A 14,828-nucleotide genomic window follows, 5' to 3' on the forward strand; every position below is an offset into this window, starting at 1 on the left:
TCGAAATAACAATGAATGACACAGTCGACCATTCTTATTATCACGTTTGTTCGTATTGGAGCAAAAAGTCTCATATACTTAGGGATGTTATTCTAAAATAAACCGTAAATTCGTGCGTTAGGATACATATTCAAAATCTTAATTTAATAGATAAGTTAGTTTTCACTAAAATCAAGCTGTCCAATAAAATGCATAGTTTACTTGTGTGTACTGTTTAGCTTTCGGTTTGAATGTGTTGATTTTGGCGACAGCGGTTTTCATACGAATTATGACATTACAGCACTTCTATTTATTGTGTCTTGTTATTTAGATTTCTATGATTAGATACCTATAAGCTTCTTGGTAGTATATTATTATTAGTCTGTGGTATTATATATACAAGGTCTTTGTATATAAATATCTTAAAATAATTTGTTGCTATTAAGTGCATAAGGTAAAACAATAAAACACCACATTATCGCACAATTTTAATACCAAAAATTAATTGCTATTCTGCTTCGACTCTTTAGCGTTTTGCAGCGCTTGAGTCAAATACACTTTAGCGAGACTCTGCGAACAGAACTGGCTGATATGTTGGCTGTAGGTATTTATTTGTCCCGCTACAATCATAGGGTTGAGCCTTGGAGGAACTGGTAATGGCTTGAATAGTTTGTTAACATCTTCTTCAGGTAGAGCAGGTTCGTCTTTGGCAGCCCTGGCCGCATTCTCTTGGGCCCTTTTCAACAACCACCTGTGCTTGTCTTGTTGCTGACGAACAACCAATTGTTGGTATCTGTTGAACTTGATCGCCTCTTGATTTAATTCATCGACGCGTTCCATTAGGCTGCGGAGTTGACCTGTGACAAATTTGTTAAGAATTTGTAATGGAAAATTATAGTAAAATTATAGCTGTATCCGTTTGCTAATCTTAAGATAAATTTTGTAATGTTTTTGGCTGTGTTTTTTGCAATAAATTTATTTTCTTTCTTTCTTTCTTTAAAGTATATGGTTCACATGTTTATGAATAACAATTTAAATCACACAATTTATATATCCTACTAATATTATAGATGCGAAAGTTTGTGAGGCCATCTTGTTTGATACTCTTTCATGCAAATACTGAACCAATGACAATTAAATTTAGTATGTAGGTAGCTGAACACCCAGATTAAGAAATAAGCTTTTTATCCCAGAAATCCCACAAGAACGGGAACTATGCGGCTTTTTCTTTGAAAAAGCGGGAGAATGCGCGGACGGAAATCTAGTCAAATATAAAGTGATTGTGATTAGTAGTTGAAAATATACTTCGATTAATAATGTGTAATAACATTTCAATAAATATTTTAATGGTATAAAGGATGCAACTTTATTTTAACAGAACTGAAAGAAAAAACATACCTTCAAGAACAGATGCGGTACCGAGGTCCAAGAATTTAGAACCCTCTTCCTCAGGGATCATCTCCGACAACTCTGACATCATGATATTTGTGAGCGGCGAATTGCGGATTACAATCGGCACTTCAATGAACAGACTTTCGTAACCAATCTTTAGATTACGGAGTGCTTCTGGTGTGTAATCACCCTCCTTGTACATGGCTATGGCCTGTAATAATAATTTCACACATTATTGTATGCATTAGAATGGCTTGACAATTGATTGATTCCCTCCCATGAAATTTAGCATAATTAAATTATTTTATTTAATTGTGAATGAGAAATTATAGATTTTAACAATTTTTTTTTCATTAAGACTAAATTTCTTAATAAGTGTAACTTTCTTTAAATAAATCTTATGGAATAGTGGACATTCTAAAATCAAATGGCATTTCAATTTCACAATCTTCACACAACATTTTACAATATTTAAAACCTTAATATTAATTTATTTTATTTATTTTAAATAAGCACATGCTATGCTACATAAAAACAAAACATTTTAATACACAACAACAATATGACAGAAAGTACCTGAGGAGTAAGACGATAAGCCTTAAGCGTTAAGAATCCTCTTGCTGACTTCTTAGTGTCGTAAATAACGACGACACTCTCTTCAATTGAAGTCTGGTAGTGATACTGGGACTCCAGGAGCGATTGACTCAAGAAGTTGCCAACATCTGCACTTTGGTACCTGGAATATATGTATAAAATTTTTGATTTTTAAAACACATGATTTTTATTACAACACAGAATTTTCTTGTGTTTGATTTTATGCAAGGATTACCTACATTTTGAAAATAAAAAAAAGCAAAATGTCCAGTTAAATAATATAATGAGTACAGTTAAAGCAAAATGTCCAGTTAAATAATATAATGAGTACATGTACAATAATATGTATTCAGTTTTAAATTGTTAATATTTTATATTAACTACATACTTTCAACAATTAACCGTGCACCGACATCAAACCTTTTTAGTAAATAGCACATCTAAATAATATGTACTTAGTAATTAATAATATCAAATCTTTTTTATTTTTTACTTTTCTGTTTTTGTTCGGTTGTTTATTGTATACAGTGTGAAAATCCTGTCGATCTCTTTACAACGACAACACTTAATTTTCTTTCATTTTCACATCACTACATGGTATAAAGCAAAGTCGTTTCCCGCTTCTGTCCTAATATCTATATGTATGTATGCTTAGATCTTAAAAACTACACAACTGATTTTGATGCGGGTTTTTTATAGATTAAGTAGGTATTGAGGGACCATTTATTTATTATACAATATGTTTTGTTTTAGAAATAAAAACATTGATATACATACCATCCAACATGGAAATGATCGACATTGACTCTTCGCAGGCGTCTCATCATGTCCAGCTGGTATTCCTCCTCATCCATGGTATCATCATGCTTGGGGAACGGGAAGCAGTTGGTGATCTCCAGGCGGTTCTCGACCACAAGACCCAGCAGGGCACCTTGGGCGACTTCCATGTTACTGCATGATTCTTCATGGCAGTGCTTCACTATTTTCATTACCGCCTGAAATTTTTAATGGTAAAATAATGAAAGGTCTTAAAAAAGTCAAACATTGTAATATATTTATTAATGTGAAAGAAATAAGAGATTATTAATTTGTTACACTGCATTAAAATGACAGAATATGTGACCTAGGTATTATGTTGTCTTTATTATTTGTCAATAAAAGAGGAAGAAGCAACGGTAGGCTATCTGCTACATGCATTTCATAATAATCATTGTGAAGAGCCATTAGCCAATTCATGACACAGTTAAATGTCGTTTTATTCACTAGAACTCATTGAAAAAGTCGAATAACGTCATCCACAATTTAGAAAGTGACGAAGTGAGTGTCCCAAAACAGCATATGAGTCATAAACATTATTGTCCCAGGTAAATAAACTTTTGGTCACGACATAACCTAACTGGATAAACTTATTAAAATTTTTCAAAACAAAATAGCAAACGAAGCAAACAGAAACAATGGCATATAGACTACTCTAAACTAATACTGTGGTACTTTTAATGATGTTTAGAAGGATGCAACTAGTGAAAACCACAAATTAAATGTGTAAAACATGACGCGTCAACTAACTATAACATAGGACATATTTTGATAAGATTTTAATTCCGCAACATTTATATCGCAATAATATCACTACGTACCAAGCCATCACATTGAACATATGTAATAGCGGCTTCATTTTCAGGAACACGTCTAGATGTACCGCCGCGATTCGCCATTTTTGAAGGGAAAGGATATTGACCAGACGAGCTTTTATTGGTCTGACATATTATGACAGTGACATATTCGGTTGAACAACCTCTATCATAGACTGTAGCAGTGATACAGATAACAATGTATTGTAATATAGCTAATTAGCTACATTTCTAGCCACATTGCATGTACATGATCTTTAGATGATCTTAGTACATGATTATAGAATTCTACAGTGTGGAAATTTTGGATGGGCCCTGGAGGAAAATTACCTACTTGAAATACTGAAAGTAGCAAATTTTGCTAAAAGGAGCAATATTTGCTATCTTCAGTACAAATGGCAACTCCCAAGTCCCAGTGTCACCTTTTAAAATTTCTAAATATTGAAATGTCATGTGTCAATTTCAAAACAGTACAAAATTGAAAATACAAATTGATAATGTGAATCGTTAATTTATTTTAATTATAGAATTACAGCTAATTAATTTAATCAACCCACTAATATCAAATAAAAACATTCTTCAATATTTAAAAATACCTTGTTAATTATGTAGTTTTGTATCAAGTGTGTGATTGAAGGAAATGATGTCGAGGAAAGTAGATTAAAATTCTTAGTACATAATATGAATACTACAATATCACATACTGAATAAAGGTGTAATAAAATGAGTCAACATAAATTTTGGAGAGGTATTGAAGCTTTGAAGGTTTCATCAGCGCAGAATGTGCCAGAAAAGATTGTAAAGCTTTGTTCACTGGGCGCGGATTTTCTCGCACTAGGAAACGACCATGGCCTCTATTATTGTAGTATTGAAGAAGAAAATTTAAATTTTAGAAAAATTTGTGGCGTCTCTGCTATCGACATATCATATCATAATGATATCTTGTATATTATCAATGAACATGGAAGACTCTACAAAACAAATTGCAGTTTTAAAAACAAAGAAGAAATCATTGTTAAGGAAGAATCGAAATGCTGTCCTCATGGCTTTAAGAGTAACAGCTCTAAAGTAAAGTTTAGAAATGTTGTTACTAGTGATTTTGGACAGCTGTATATAAGTAGTGATGGGCACTTATGGGGCTCAGGGGTTATGCCTCAAATAGGTTTAGATACAAGTAGTATTAAAAAGATTCCATTTTTTGAGGGAAGAACAGTCTACAGTGCTTCCATTGGCCAAAATTTTGCAGCTGTAATTGCTAGGAAAAATGTAAGGCAATCAGGTAATTGTGATACCGACAGTGATAATGATGATGAAGAAGTGTTTGCGTCAAATTGCTCTCAGTGTCAAACTATAATTGGTCTCGCGTCCCCTGCATCTGTCCCATCCTTATCGGAGACATGTCCTCTTGGAGTTCATATAAGTAAGTCAAGTGAAGACTCAAGTAGTACTACAGCACCTCAAACTGATGTTCATGTTGATGCACAGAGCTTTACAGAAGATTCTAGTCCCTCTTCAGAAGAATCCAAAGTTGCTAAACAAAATTCTCCCATACATGTAAATAGTAATTTAGAATTAGACAATACATCAAACATTGAAGATACCGATGGTAATAATACTGATGAGAATGAAACTCCACATGCAAGTACAGAGAAGCTGAACAATATATTTATAAATACAGATGCAGCTAGACAGTTCCTCAGCAGACAGCTATCTTGGGTATCTGCTGGGGAAGATTATCTAGTTGAATATACAGAGAAACCAACAAGAATCATTAAAGAAAATGTTACAAATATAACAAATTTTGTTTATGAAGGCGTTAAAACTGTAGGAGATAAAGTGGCCACATTATCAAGACATGTTAGTGGCAGTAGTGATAATAATGATATTGTCGAAATTCAAAATCGTAATTGCAATGAAGAAATGATTAGTTCCCTACTATACAGTTGTAATTCAAGTAAATTTGATGATCTCCAATTTTCTACAAGTACAATAAGCAGTGAAAAGGATTTTGAAGCAGCAAGGAAGAATGAGACTTTGAAGAGTATGTCAAAACTTGGTAAAAATATTTTGGCCACTGAATTATGGACCTGGGGAGACATTACCCATGGTCAGTTGGGTATAGGAGATACAGTAAAAAGAGTGAAGCCAATGGTAGTCATGAGCCTCTCAGGTTTTGGTCTTCAGAAAGTTTCTTGTGGAAAATGGCATTGTGCCGCATTAACTTTAGATGGGAGATTATTTATGTGGGGATATAATCATTTCAAGCAGGTAAGTTTGGATTCCAGGGAAGACAAAAGTAGTCCCAAACAATTTACAGAAAATTCTGACAGTGATCGTATCAGAGATATGATAGCAACAGACAATCACATACTAGCCTACACACACAATGAAAATATCTACTACATGGGCAAACATACTGACGGCTTTACAGAGGCAATAGTTAACTTAAATGAAAAATCAAATGAAACTGCAAATGATAATGAGAAAGTAAAGACTGTGAAACTAACAGAGCCCCAAAGCTTAATAAAACCCCAAAATGTTTGCTATCACTGGAGGATATTATCTAGTGGCAGTATAAGTTATTGTTCCATAGAAGAATCTGCCATTTGTCCTGAATTTCAAAACCTCTCAATTGCTCAACGGTATTTAGAAGAGATGCTACTGATATATCATTCTCTTATCAAACCATTTCTTAAGAAAAGTAAAGCAATCAGTTCAAATTCCAATGTCTATGAAATGGTTTGTGATATATTTAGTGACATTTTAAACTTAACAGCATTAAATGTGCTTTCAACATGGCAATATGCTGAGAAACACATAAATGAATGTGATATATCATTAATAAAAAATTTAGAAGAGTTTATTTATTTGTACAAAAAGTATTATATAGCTGTAAGCAATTTGATTGTTATTGGTGGTTTCGCTCAAATAAACAACATTATTGATGTACCTACAAGTGTTTATAATTTGTTTAGCGATCAACTTCCATCCAATAAGCAGAAGAATAATAAGAAAACGTCTGAAGCCATCATAGCATTAGCGTTTGTTCAACCCTTGACAAGATTAAGCTCATATAAATGTATTGCTCAATCATTATTAAGGTACAGGACGAAACGAAAAAAGGGTGAAACGAAATCGAACATAGAAGAAAGAATTTCGAAAGTGATCTCGACATTAGATACATTGAATGAGGAACAAGAGAAAAGACGAAAGGACGCCGATGTTACAAAATTGTTTTGGGAGACTATAGGAAAGAGTTTAGAGCAATACAAAATTCCGGAACGTCGACTTTTAAGGGAATCTAAATCGAAACAACTCAATCTTGTTAATCCAGGTCGATTTTCTTCTCATTGGTTTATATTATTTAATGATTTGTTTGTTCATGTCAATGGTAGTACGCCGATTCTGCACCCATTAGAAACGTTATGGGTCGATGCCGCGCCTAATAGTGACTCGCTACAGAATATTTTGCAAATCACAACCCCTGAAGAAATTATATTGGTGTCAACTAATTCTGAACAAGAAAAAGCAGAATGGATTCAAGCATTGAATACGGCCATAAAAACAGTTTTAAAAAAGGACACCATTTTTAAACCTCCTGCAATTAGAAGTGCGAGTTACGTATTTTCGAGTAAACAAACGTTTTACAAAGATGCTAAGTACAATGGCAGATGGTTGGACGGTAAAGTGCATGGCAGTGGCAAAGTAGAATGGCCTGATGGCAAGGTTTATGTTGGTCAGTTTCAATTGAACGCACTCTGTGGCCACGGAAAAATGGACATACCTGGAGTAGGTAATTTGTGTTCTAAATTTCTCTCATTGTTTTTACTTTGCACAAAAATGTTCTTCTATCCATGAAACGTTCTGTTTTTCAGGTATATACGATGGCCAGTGGAAAGATAATCTTCAGAATGGTTATGGTATCATGAAATACGCGTCTGGGGACATATATGAGGGCTACTTCAAAGACGGACATTCTCATGGGCATGGCATTAAAAAACAGGGTGATTTTACGTCCTCTTCCGCAACTATATATACCGGGGAGTGGGTAGCAGGCGTACGTCAAGGGTACGGCGTCATGGACGACATTGGTAAAGGTGAAAAGTATTTGGGCAACTGGAGCGATAATAAAAAGCACGGCTGTGGCCTTATAGTGACCCTCGACGGTATTTACTACGAAGGATTGTTTACGCAAGATGTTTTAACGGTTAGCGCGTATTTATTTTGTTTATTATCGCATAATATTTGCCAATGAAATATGTCTTATTTTCTTTAGTATTTATCATTCGTTTAGCGAATTGATAATACTTGTTTTCTTTCGCCTTAGGGTCATGGAGTAATGGTTTTTGAGGACGGAACACATTATGAAGGTGAATTTCGATCAGCTGGAGTATTTTCGGGGAAGGGTGTCCTAACATTCTCAAGTGGCGATCGAATTGAAGGTGCCCTAACTGGCGCTTGGACAGAGGGCGTGAAAATATCCAATGGTGTCATGCACCTGAACGTTTCAAACCCCGCTCTACCGGCGAATTCAAAGCCAAAGTAAGTTTCGTACTTAAAAATACTGCTGAAAATAAGTATTTATGAATTAAGTTATAGTACTTAATTTTTTGAAATTTCGACAGCCTGCTTTAATTTTTCTGTAATAAGAAGCCTAATACTATTCATAAAAACTTTAAAAATATTAAGTCTCGACATAGTTTGTCGCGAGTCGTGTTCAATTTAATTAAATTTCAGTTCTTTCGGCAAACTGAGCGTTGCGCCAAACCAGAAATGGAACGCCCTGTTCCGACAATGCTTCCACTGTTTGGGCGTTCCAGAGACAATATTGACGCCAACCGGCAATCACTTCGCAAACGGTCCATGTCCCACTATCGAAAATATGAAAATCTGGCAAAACGTAGCCGTCGCTATATCTTGCTCTAATAAACAACACATGAAAAGTCCTAAGAAAAACAACGGATCCGATCTAGAAAAATCCGTCGATTGCCTAGAAGTGATCCCACATTTTGGACAAAAGAGCCTCAGTCTGAACGATTACACGGAATTAAAACAGTATTTGTACAATGTGAGTAAACATTTTTTATCTTTATTATGCTTGTATGCGTTAATGAATCTTACTATTTTTTTATCTGAGTAAAACATTGTTTGTTTTATCTAAATGGGGTTTTTGATACATTGTTTCTTTAATTAAATTAGCGTATCTACTCATTAATAATTAATATGGATTCTTAACATTGCGATCGTATCATAAAACTAAATATAGCTTTCGCGTATAGATATTCCTACATTACTAATATACATACTAACTTACCATATATTTACTACATCTATTATAAAAAGATCTTTAAAATACGAAAAGATGCTGACGGTTCGTAAATCGTTAAAATACTTGGATAGTAAATTGGAGCATATTTTTTACGATCCCTTAAAATATTATTCCTGCCTTTTTCGTTGACTTCTTTTGGCATGCGGAAGAATAGAATATCCCAATATGCAATTTCAAACTGAACATTTTTTTAACAAACTTCACTAAGGTTCCAAAGCAAACAGTAAAAGTAATCTAATGATCAATTTCCAGGCCTGTGAAACAACCCACCACCCCCTTGGACAGCTAGTACTAAGCCTAACTAACGCGTTTAACACCACATATGGGGGTGTTAGAGTCCATCCTCTCTTACTAAGCCATGCGGTGAAAGAACTAAAGAGTATAACAACACGATTGTACCAAGTTGTGAGGTTATTGTTCCCGGTACTGCCGCCAGAGGGCACGGATATAGTGTTGCCGTATAAGGAGAGTGAGGATGGTATGGAGGATAGCAACCCTATTGATGGGTGAGTTTTATATAATTTTATATTTTATTTTCCTGTGCAGTTGATTTATGATAATATCGCGTAATACAGTTGATTAACATTGATGTAATGTTTGTAAAATTGTAGTAACAGTCGACAAATATTATATCATAAAATGCTATAAAAAAGTATATTAAAATCAGTTTTTTCTTTGCTAGGTAAAGATCAAATAAATTTATTCTTCATTATTTTGAATTAAGATTCTAATAGATATACTTTGTTCATATCAAGATGCTGTTAATATAAGAATGCTTGCTTTGATCGTCATTTTGATGTACGTGCACTATCTTTAACACATCGCTCAGTCAAGCAAGTTGCCACATTTAAATTCACTTGTTGCGAAATTAAAAGGAATGAAGAATTTTGCGAATAATTCCAAAGATGTAGAAATAATACGTTTTATTTACTTTTATGTTTTAACCTAAAGTTTTGTTAAATGTACGAAACACACATCGAATCTAAGGCTTGTTACACAGTGAGGTGGTATCAGCGGCATCGCTCTTACAACCCACACTCCTGCCTCGTGTGCATCCGGCCTTATTCGTATTATACGCGCTTCATAATAAGAGAGAAGACGATTTGTATTGGAGGAGATTGCTCAAATGGAATAAACAGCCGGACACTACGCTCATGGCGTTTCTGGGGATCGATCAGTAAGTTAGAAATTTTATGTGAAATTTGTTGAAGAATATTGCAATTCTATAAATTTAGGAATTGTTTTGGTAAAATGTTTCTTCGTGCTGTTAAAATAACGTCTTCTGCAAATATTAAAATTAATAAATAACTTATTAACTCCGTCTCGGCTTCGCCCGAGCCACGAACGAAAGCGCAATATATTATACACTTGTTCTGTCAGTTTCTGCTGTGGTTCAGCAATAATAAAATAACAAAAAAGCGGTCTAAATTAAAATTTTCAATAGGAAATATTGATTTTAATTTCAATTAAATTTGTTTTGAAAATCCATACTAATATAATATAAATATAAATGCGAAAGTAACTCTGTCTGTTACTCAATCACGCCTAAACTACTGAACCAATTTTCATGAAATTTGGTATGGAGATATTTTGATACCCGAGAAAGGACATAAACTTCTTTCTAATATTTGCAGGAAGTTCTGGACGAAAACCAACAGCCAGTCGCCGCCATATTCTCCCCGCGAGCAGTTCCAGGAGGCGGTGGAGACGCTGCAGCAGCTGAAGACCACCTTCTCACCCATGGAGAAGCTGCTGGTCATCCGGAGCACCTTCCAGAAGATGACTACTGCTGTGCAGCAGGAACTTGGTGAGTCAATTTTTATTTGTATTACTTACTTCAGGGCCGATTTTTCAGTGCTTGGATAAAACTTATTCGTCGAATAATGTATAAAACTACCATTTTAAAAACGTATTCTAATTGCCGTATTTGACAGTTTACGTGACATTTTAATATTATCGTGTAATACTTTATTGGACGGATAAGTTTTATCCAAGCATTGAAAAATCGGCCCTTAGTTGGATATTGTTTGTTTATCAGATTTTATCTATGTCACACAAATACAAATGTTTATTTTTTTTTATAAGTAGTGCTATGTTTGTTATGGTTCTATGTACTTCAATTTTAATTACATAATTTTTGTTGTACTCGTATGATATTTATGGCTACAACAGGCTATGGTTGAAAAATAGTAGTGAAAATACTGGACTTTTGGTCATTGTTTTCACCATAATAAGCTAAGTCCATACGTGGAAAACTGTTATTTTTCATGTTTTTTTTTTCTGTATTTCTTTTTACCTGCGAATACAGAAATTCTATCAATCTATCTATTGAATGTGTGTAAAAATGTGTCATAGTAATTCTGTGCGTTTGAGTTATTTCGCATTGTGCGTATGTTTATGTGCGCATTTTAGCTATTAAGAGTTCTAACACACGAAGTGTGGCCACATGTCATTGAAGCGTCGGTGGCAGCAGTCAATACGTCCGCGTCGACGGCTGAAGTAGTCTAATTGCCGTTCACAACTTGCCGTTCGTGCGTTAGAACTCTAACACAAGTCAAGTTATTATAATATCTTCATCGCTTTATATATCTTTATGGCTTTAATTATTCCTTCCTATACCTACTATTGTGAATATATATTTTGTTTATTGTACATAATCTCGTTCATATTAATATATTCTTACTGCCCTATTCCTCTCCTCTAACTAACTTCCTTCCGTACGTCTGGTTGTCTGGAAGAAATCGCTATTTACCGATAAGACCGCCATTTGTTTTAATTTATAATTAGATTAAGTTCCTAGTTAAGTTATTTCAGAGCAATAAAGAATGAATAAATAAATAAATAAATAAGTCTTTACTTATTGACTAGGCGCGCAGTACCTATGGAGCATGGACGAGCTGTTCCCAGTGTTCCACTTCGTGGTGGTCCGCGCGAGGGTGTTGCAGCTGGGCTCCGAGCTGCACTTTGTGGAGGACTTCCTGCCGCCCGCACTGCACCGTGGGGAACTGGGGCTAATGTTCACCACGCTTAAGGTTAATACAGGCTATAAAACATAGTTGTCACTAAAACGAAAGGTCTGAATTAAAAAAAAATAAATGAAAGAACAAAGTCGATAATTTTTGAAACCAAAAAAATTACAATACGTGCACTAATTGTATATACACACCGCTTCAAAGATTGTTTTCTTCAACCCTGTTATTAGATACTAAAAAGTATTTCAAAAGATAAATAATTAAGTTAATAATTGTTTTTTTTTTTATTCCAGGCCTGCTACTTCCAAATACTTCAAGAAAAAATGTCGATCAATTCGTTATGAATAAGTTTTATTGGTCTCGAAATACTTTGTATTGTTGGTCAGTGTTTGCTGCAGCAGATAATTGTATTGTATCTGCCATGTTTGTTTGCTAAACCGCTAGAAGTGTGCGTTATAGACTATAGTGTTAGTGTCATGTTTTAACAGAACAAAAATATAACCAAATTTTATACGAAATAAAAATATGTATAAGTCCTACATCCCTAATAAAACTAGCCGTAATAAACAATAGTGATAAAAATCGTAATTATTAAATTTATTTTCGTACTAATTAAAATTTTGTTCGTGTAAAACAGCTGTAAAGTAATAAAAACTGACCATAATAAACGCTATGAAACGTAAAAATATTAATTTTATAAATTTTTCGTAACAGATGAATGGTCATTCGAGTAAGTCCCAATTTAAGAGACAGAACAAAATAGGTACTAGTTTTATGAAAATCAGTATAACCAAAAATATTATTGAAATGTACGCGAGGAGGCGCAGTATTCAATTATAATGTTGCTGTTGATGTTGAAAGTAGTATTTTATAATGTTAAGGATTTTAATAGTAGGTAACTAAACGCTGTTCAATATTTGCAATAATATATGGTTTAATTTAACTTACACTAGTAAGTAGTTATATTAAATTTTAGACATTCCATTTTATAATCTCGGCAAAAGAATAATTTTACATAATGCGAAAGTACTTTTATAGAAACTTTAGTTTTAAATTCAAGTAATTTCTCTCGAGCCTCGTATGATCAATAAAGTTATAATTTACATATACTTATGTCAAAATAGACTAAATATTTATTTCTACATATCTATAATGTTATGTATGGCATGTTTTATTATATTGATGTTTATAAACATTGCATGTTGTTCCAATAACTCAACATTTACAGCATGTCTGTAATTCAATATTATAATTATTTTTAAAAACTTAAATAGCGATAACTATATTGTATAAAAAATAAATTCATTGATACGGAGAAATATGAGGTCAGAACAGTAAGACAGAATAGTATTTATCTGATTATAATTTATTAATTTTTATTCAATTATTATAGCCATAACATAAAAAGTGCTAGTTATTTTATTCTTTAAAATTGTCCGTTTTATTTATTTATTTGAATGTTTTAAGTATTTTAACGTTCCATTATTTTTATTGTCTGACTTGCCATTGTTTAAAAAATATGTTTTTCGTTAAAATTTTATTTAGATACTAAATTGTTTTAATGTTATTTTTCTGTTGGATTAATTTTAGAACGAAACGAGGTATAACTGAATGCGAAATATTAACATCAAATATTTATTTTTGATATATTTTTAATATTTAATGTTCATGCATAGCTTTAATTATTATTGATCCAAAGTTAAGAGTACAACTGTTGTTAATAGTTTAGTTATTACATTCCCAAATTCTCATACATTAGGTACGTGTAGCGTATTTATTTTCGTGTTATAATATTGTTTAGAGAAAGAAAGGAATAGATTAACTCAAAACAAATATGATTTTTTTTTAGAATATAAATATCTATTGAAAAGTAAAATGCCAAAATGTTTCTTTGTCTATTGCTTTCGAGATTTCACCAAAGACTTTCAATTTTTGTTACTTGCTTTCGGCATTAAAAATTAAGATAACATATCATTAACTAAGTGAAAATATAAATTGTATATCTCATTAAAGTGTCATTGTGAATTTGAAGAAATTTAAAATATAAAAGTTCTATGATAAATCCTGTGTTTTATTGAAATATATTATAAGATTGTTATATGTATACCCTAATTACACATTTTCAGTTGCTTTAATTTTATCAAATCAAATTACGCCAAGATTTCCTGTTTCGTTAAGCTATATTTTATGAAGTAACAGTATGTAGTATATTATTTGTGGTGGTAATACAATAAAATTTGTTATTGAAAATTGGAGAATATATCAAAAAGGGTTAAGTCTACTTTCTTTGCAATTAACAGTATACGCTTGGAACAAAAATCCTCGAATCGTGTAACGAATATTTATAGAGCTCTTGTCACGGAATAAGAATAATCATTTATTCACAGAAACAAATCAGGGGAATAAGTAAAAACAATAAAAAATAATAGACAGTTATGTTTATTAAGGCTATTTATTTCATTCCTATAAAATAACATACCAAATGTCTCTTTTGTACAACGTCATATCAAAAATGTACACCATTATATAAATTTCGTGTCAGGTAAATGTTACCTAGCTACTCTCCCGATTCCATATATATGGCTATTACATACATATATAATACCTCTCACTTGTCTATTTTCTTGTGGGTACAGTCGCTCCCAAATGTTCATTCAGTTTGACTCATTCAGATAGTATAAAAAACAGGTGTATACCGTTAGATACAATTCAACTATTGGGGGCGACTTTACGAGCTCATTATACCGTCCTTTGCTGTACAATATATCTACACGCCAACACCTAGTTATTATATTCAAACATCGACAAACAATAACATTAAAAAATCTAACCCGAGCTTTAAATGAACTGTTACAATTAAAAGGTCCTTCGAGCAATCTGTATGTTCAGAAATGAATCAGGTGACTACCTATATAATAAAATTTAATTTAT

At 32.9% G+C, this 14,828-nt stretch overlaps 2 protein-coding genes across 2 annotated transcripts; one reads left to right on the plus strand and one right to left on the minus strand.

Annotated features, from left to right (window-relative positions):
• Positions 1-454: 454 nt before the first annotated feature.
• Positions 455-3,751, minus strand: eIF3h (eukaryotic translation initiation factor 3 subunit h). Its single transcript, XM_090115786.1, has 5 exons — positions 3,603-3,751; positions 2,743-2,960; positions 1,948-2,107; positions 1,378-1,582; positions 455-836 (listed from the first exon to the last, which is right to left on the minus strand). Exons 1-5 carry the CDS (start codon positions 3,678-3,680, stop codon positions 481-483), a joined length of 1,017 nt encoding a protein of 338 aa, XP_089971912.1. The 5' UTR covers positions 3,681-3,751; the 3' UTR covers positions 455-480.
• A 455-nt stretch (positions 3,752-4,206) lies between these two features.
• Als2 (Amyotrophic lateral sclerosis 2) lies at positions 4,207-13,941 on the plus strand. The gene is made up of 9 exons (XM_090115797.1): positions 4,207-7,389; positions 7,472-7,803; positions 7,924-8,138; positions 8,334-8,664; positions 9,178-9,431; positions 9,926-10,102; positions 10,560-10,732; positions 11,794-11,957; positions 12,191-13,941. The coding sequence occupies exons 1-9, from the start codon at positions 4,320-4,322 to the stop codon at positions 12,239-12,241; spliced, it is 4,767 nt and encodes a 1,588-aa protein (XP_089971923.1). The 5' UTR covers positions 4,207-4,319; the 3' UTR covers positions 12,242-13,941.
• The last annotated feature ends 887 nt before the right edge of the window (positions 13,942-14,828 follow it).

The sequence above is a fragment of the Colias eurytheme genome, chromosome 2 (genome assembly GCF_061535395.1).
Source record: "Colias eurytheme isolate Ceu_HAF_F1 chromosome 2, ilColEury1 Martin Lab GWU primary, whole genome shotgun sequence".
NCBI classification, from domain to species: Eukaryota; Metazoa; Arthropoda; class Insecta; order Lepidoptera; family Pieridae; genus Colias; species Colias eurytheme.

Coding starts and splice junctions, on each gene's coding strand:
- Als2 (XM_090115797.1), top strand. CDS start 4,320: ATGAGTCAACATAAATTTTGGAGAGGTATTGAAGCTTTGAAGGTTTCA. Junction 8,665..9,177: donor TAAAACAGTATTTGTACAAT/GTGAGTAAACAT, acceptor ATCAATTTCCAG/GCCTGTGAAACAACCCACCA. Junction 9,432..9,925: donor GATAGCAACCCTATTGATGG/GTGAGTTTTATA, acceptor CTTGTTACACAG/TGAGGTGGTATCAGCGGCAT.
- eIF3h (XM_090115786.1), bottom strand. CDS start 3,680: ATGGCGAATCGCGGCGGTACATCTAGACGTGTTCCTGAAAATGAAGCC. Junction 2,961..3,602: donor ATGTTCAATGTGATGGCTTG/GTACGTAGTGAT, acceptor TAAAAATTTCAG/GCGGTAATGAAAATAGTGAA. Junction 837..1,377: donor TACCGCATCTGTTCTTGAAG/GTATGTTTTTTC, acceptor AATTTGTCACAG/GTCAACTCCGCAGCCTAATG.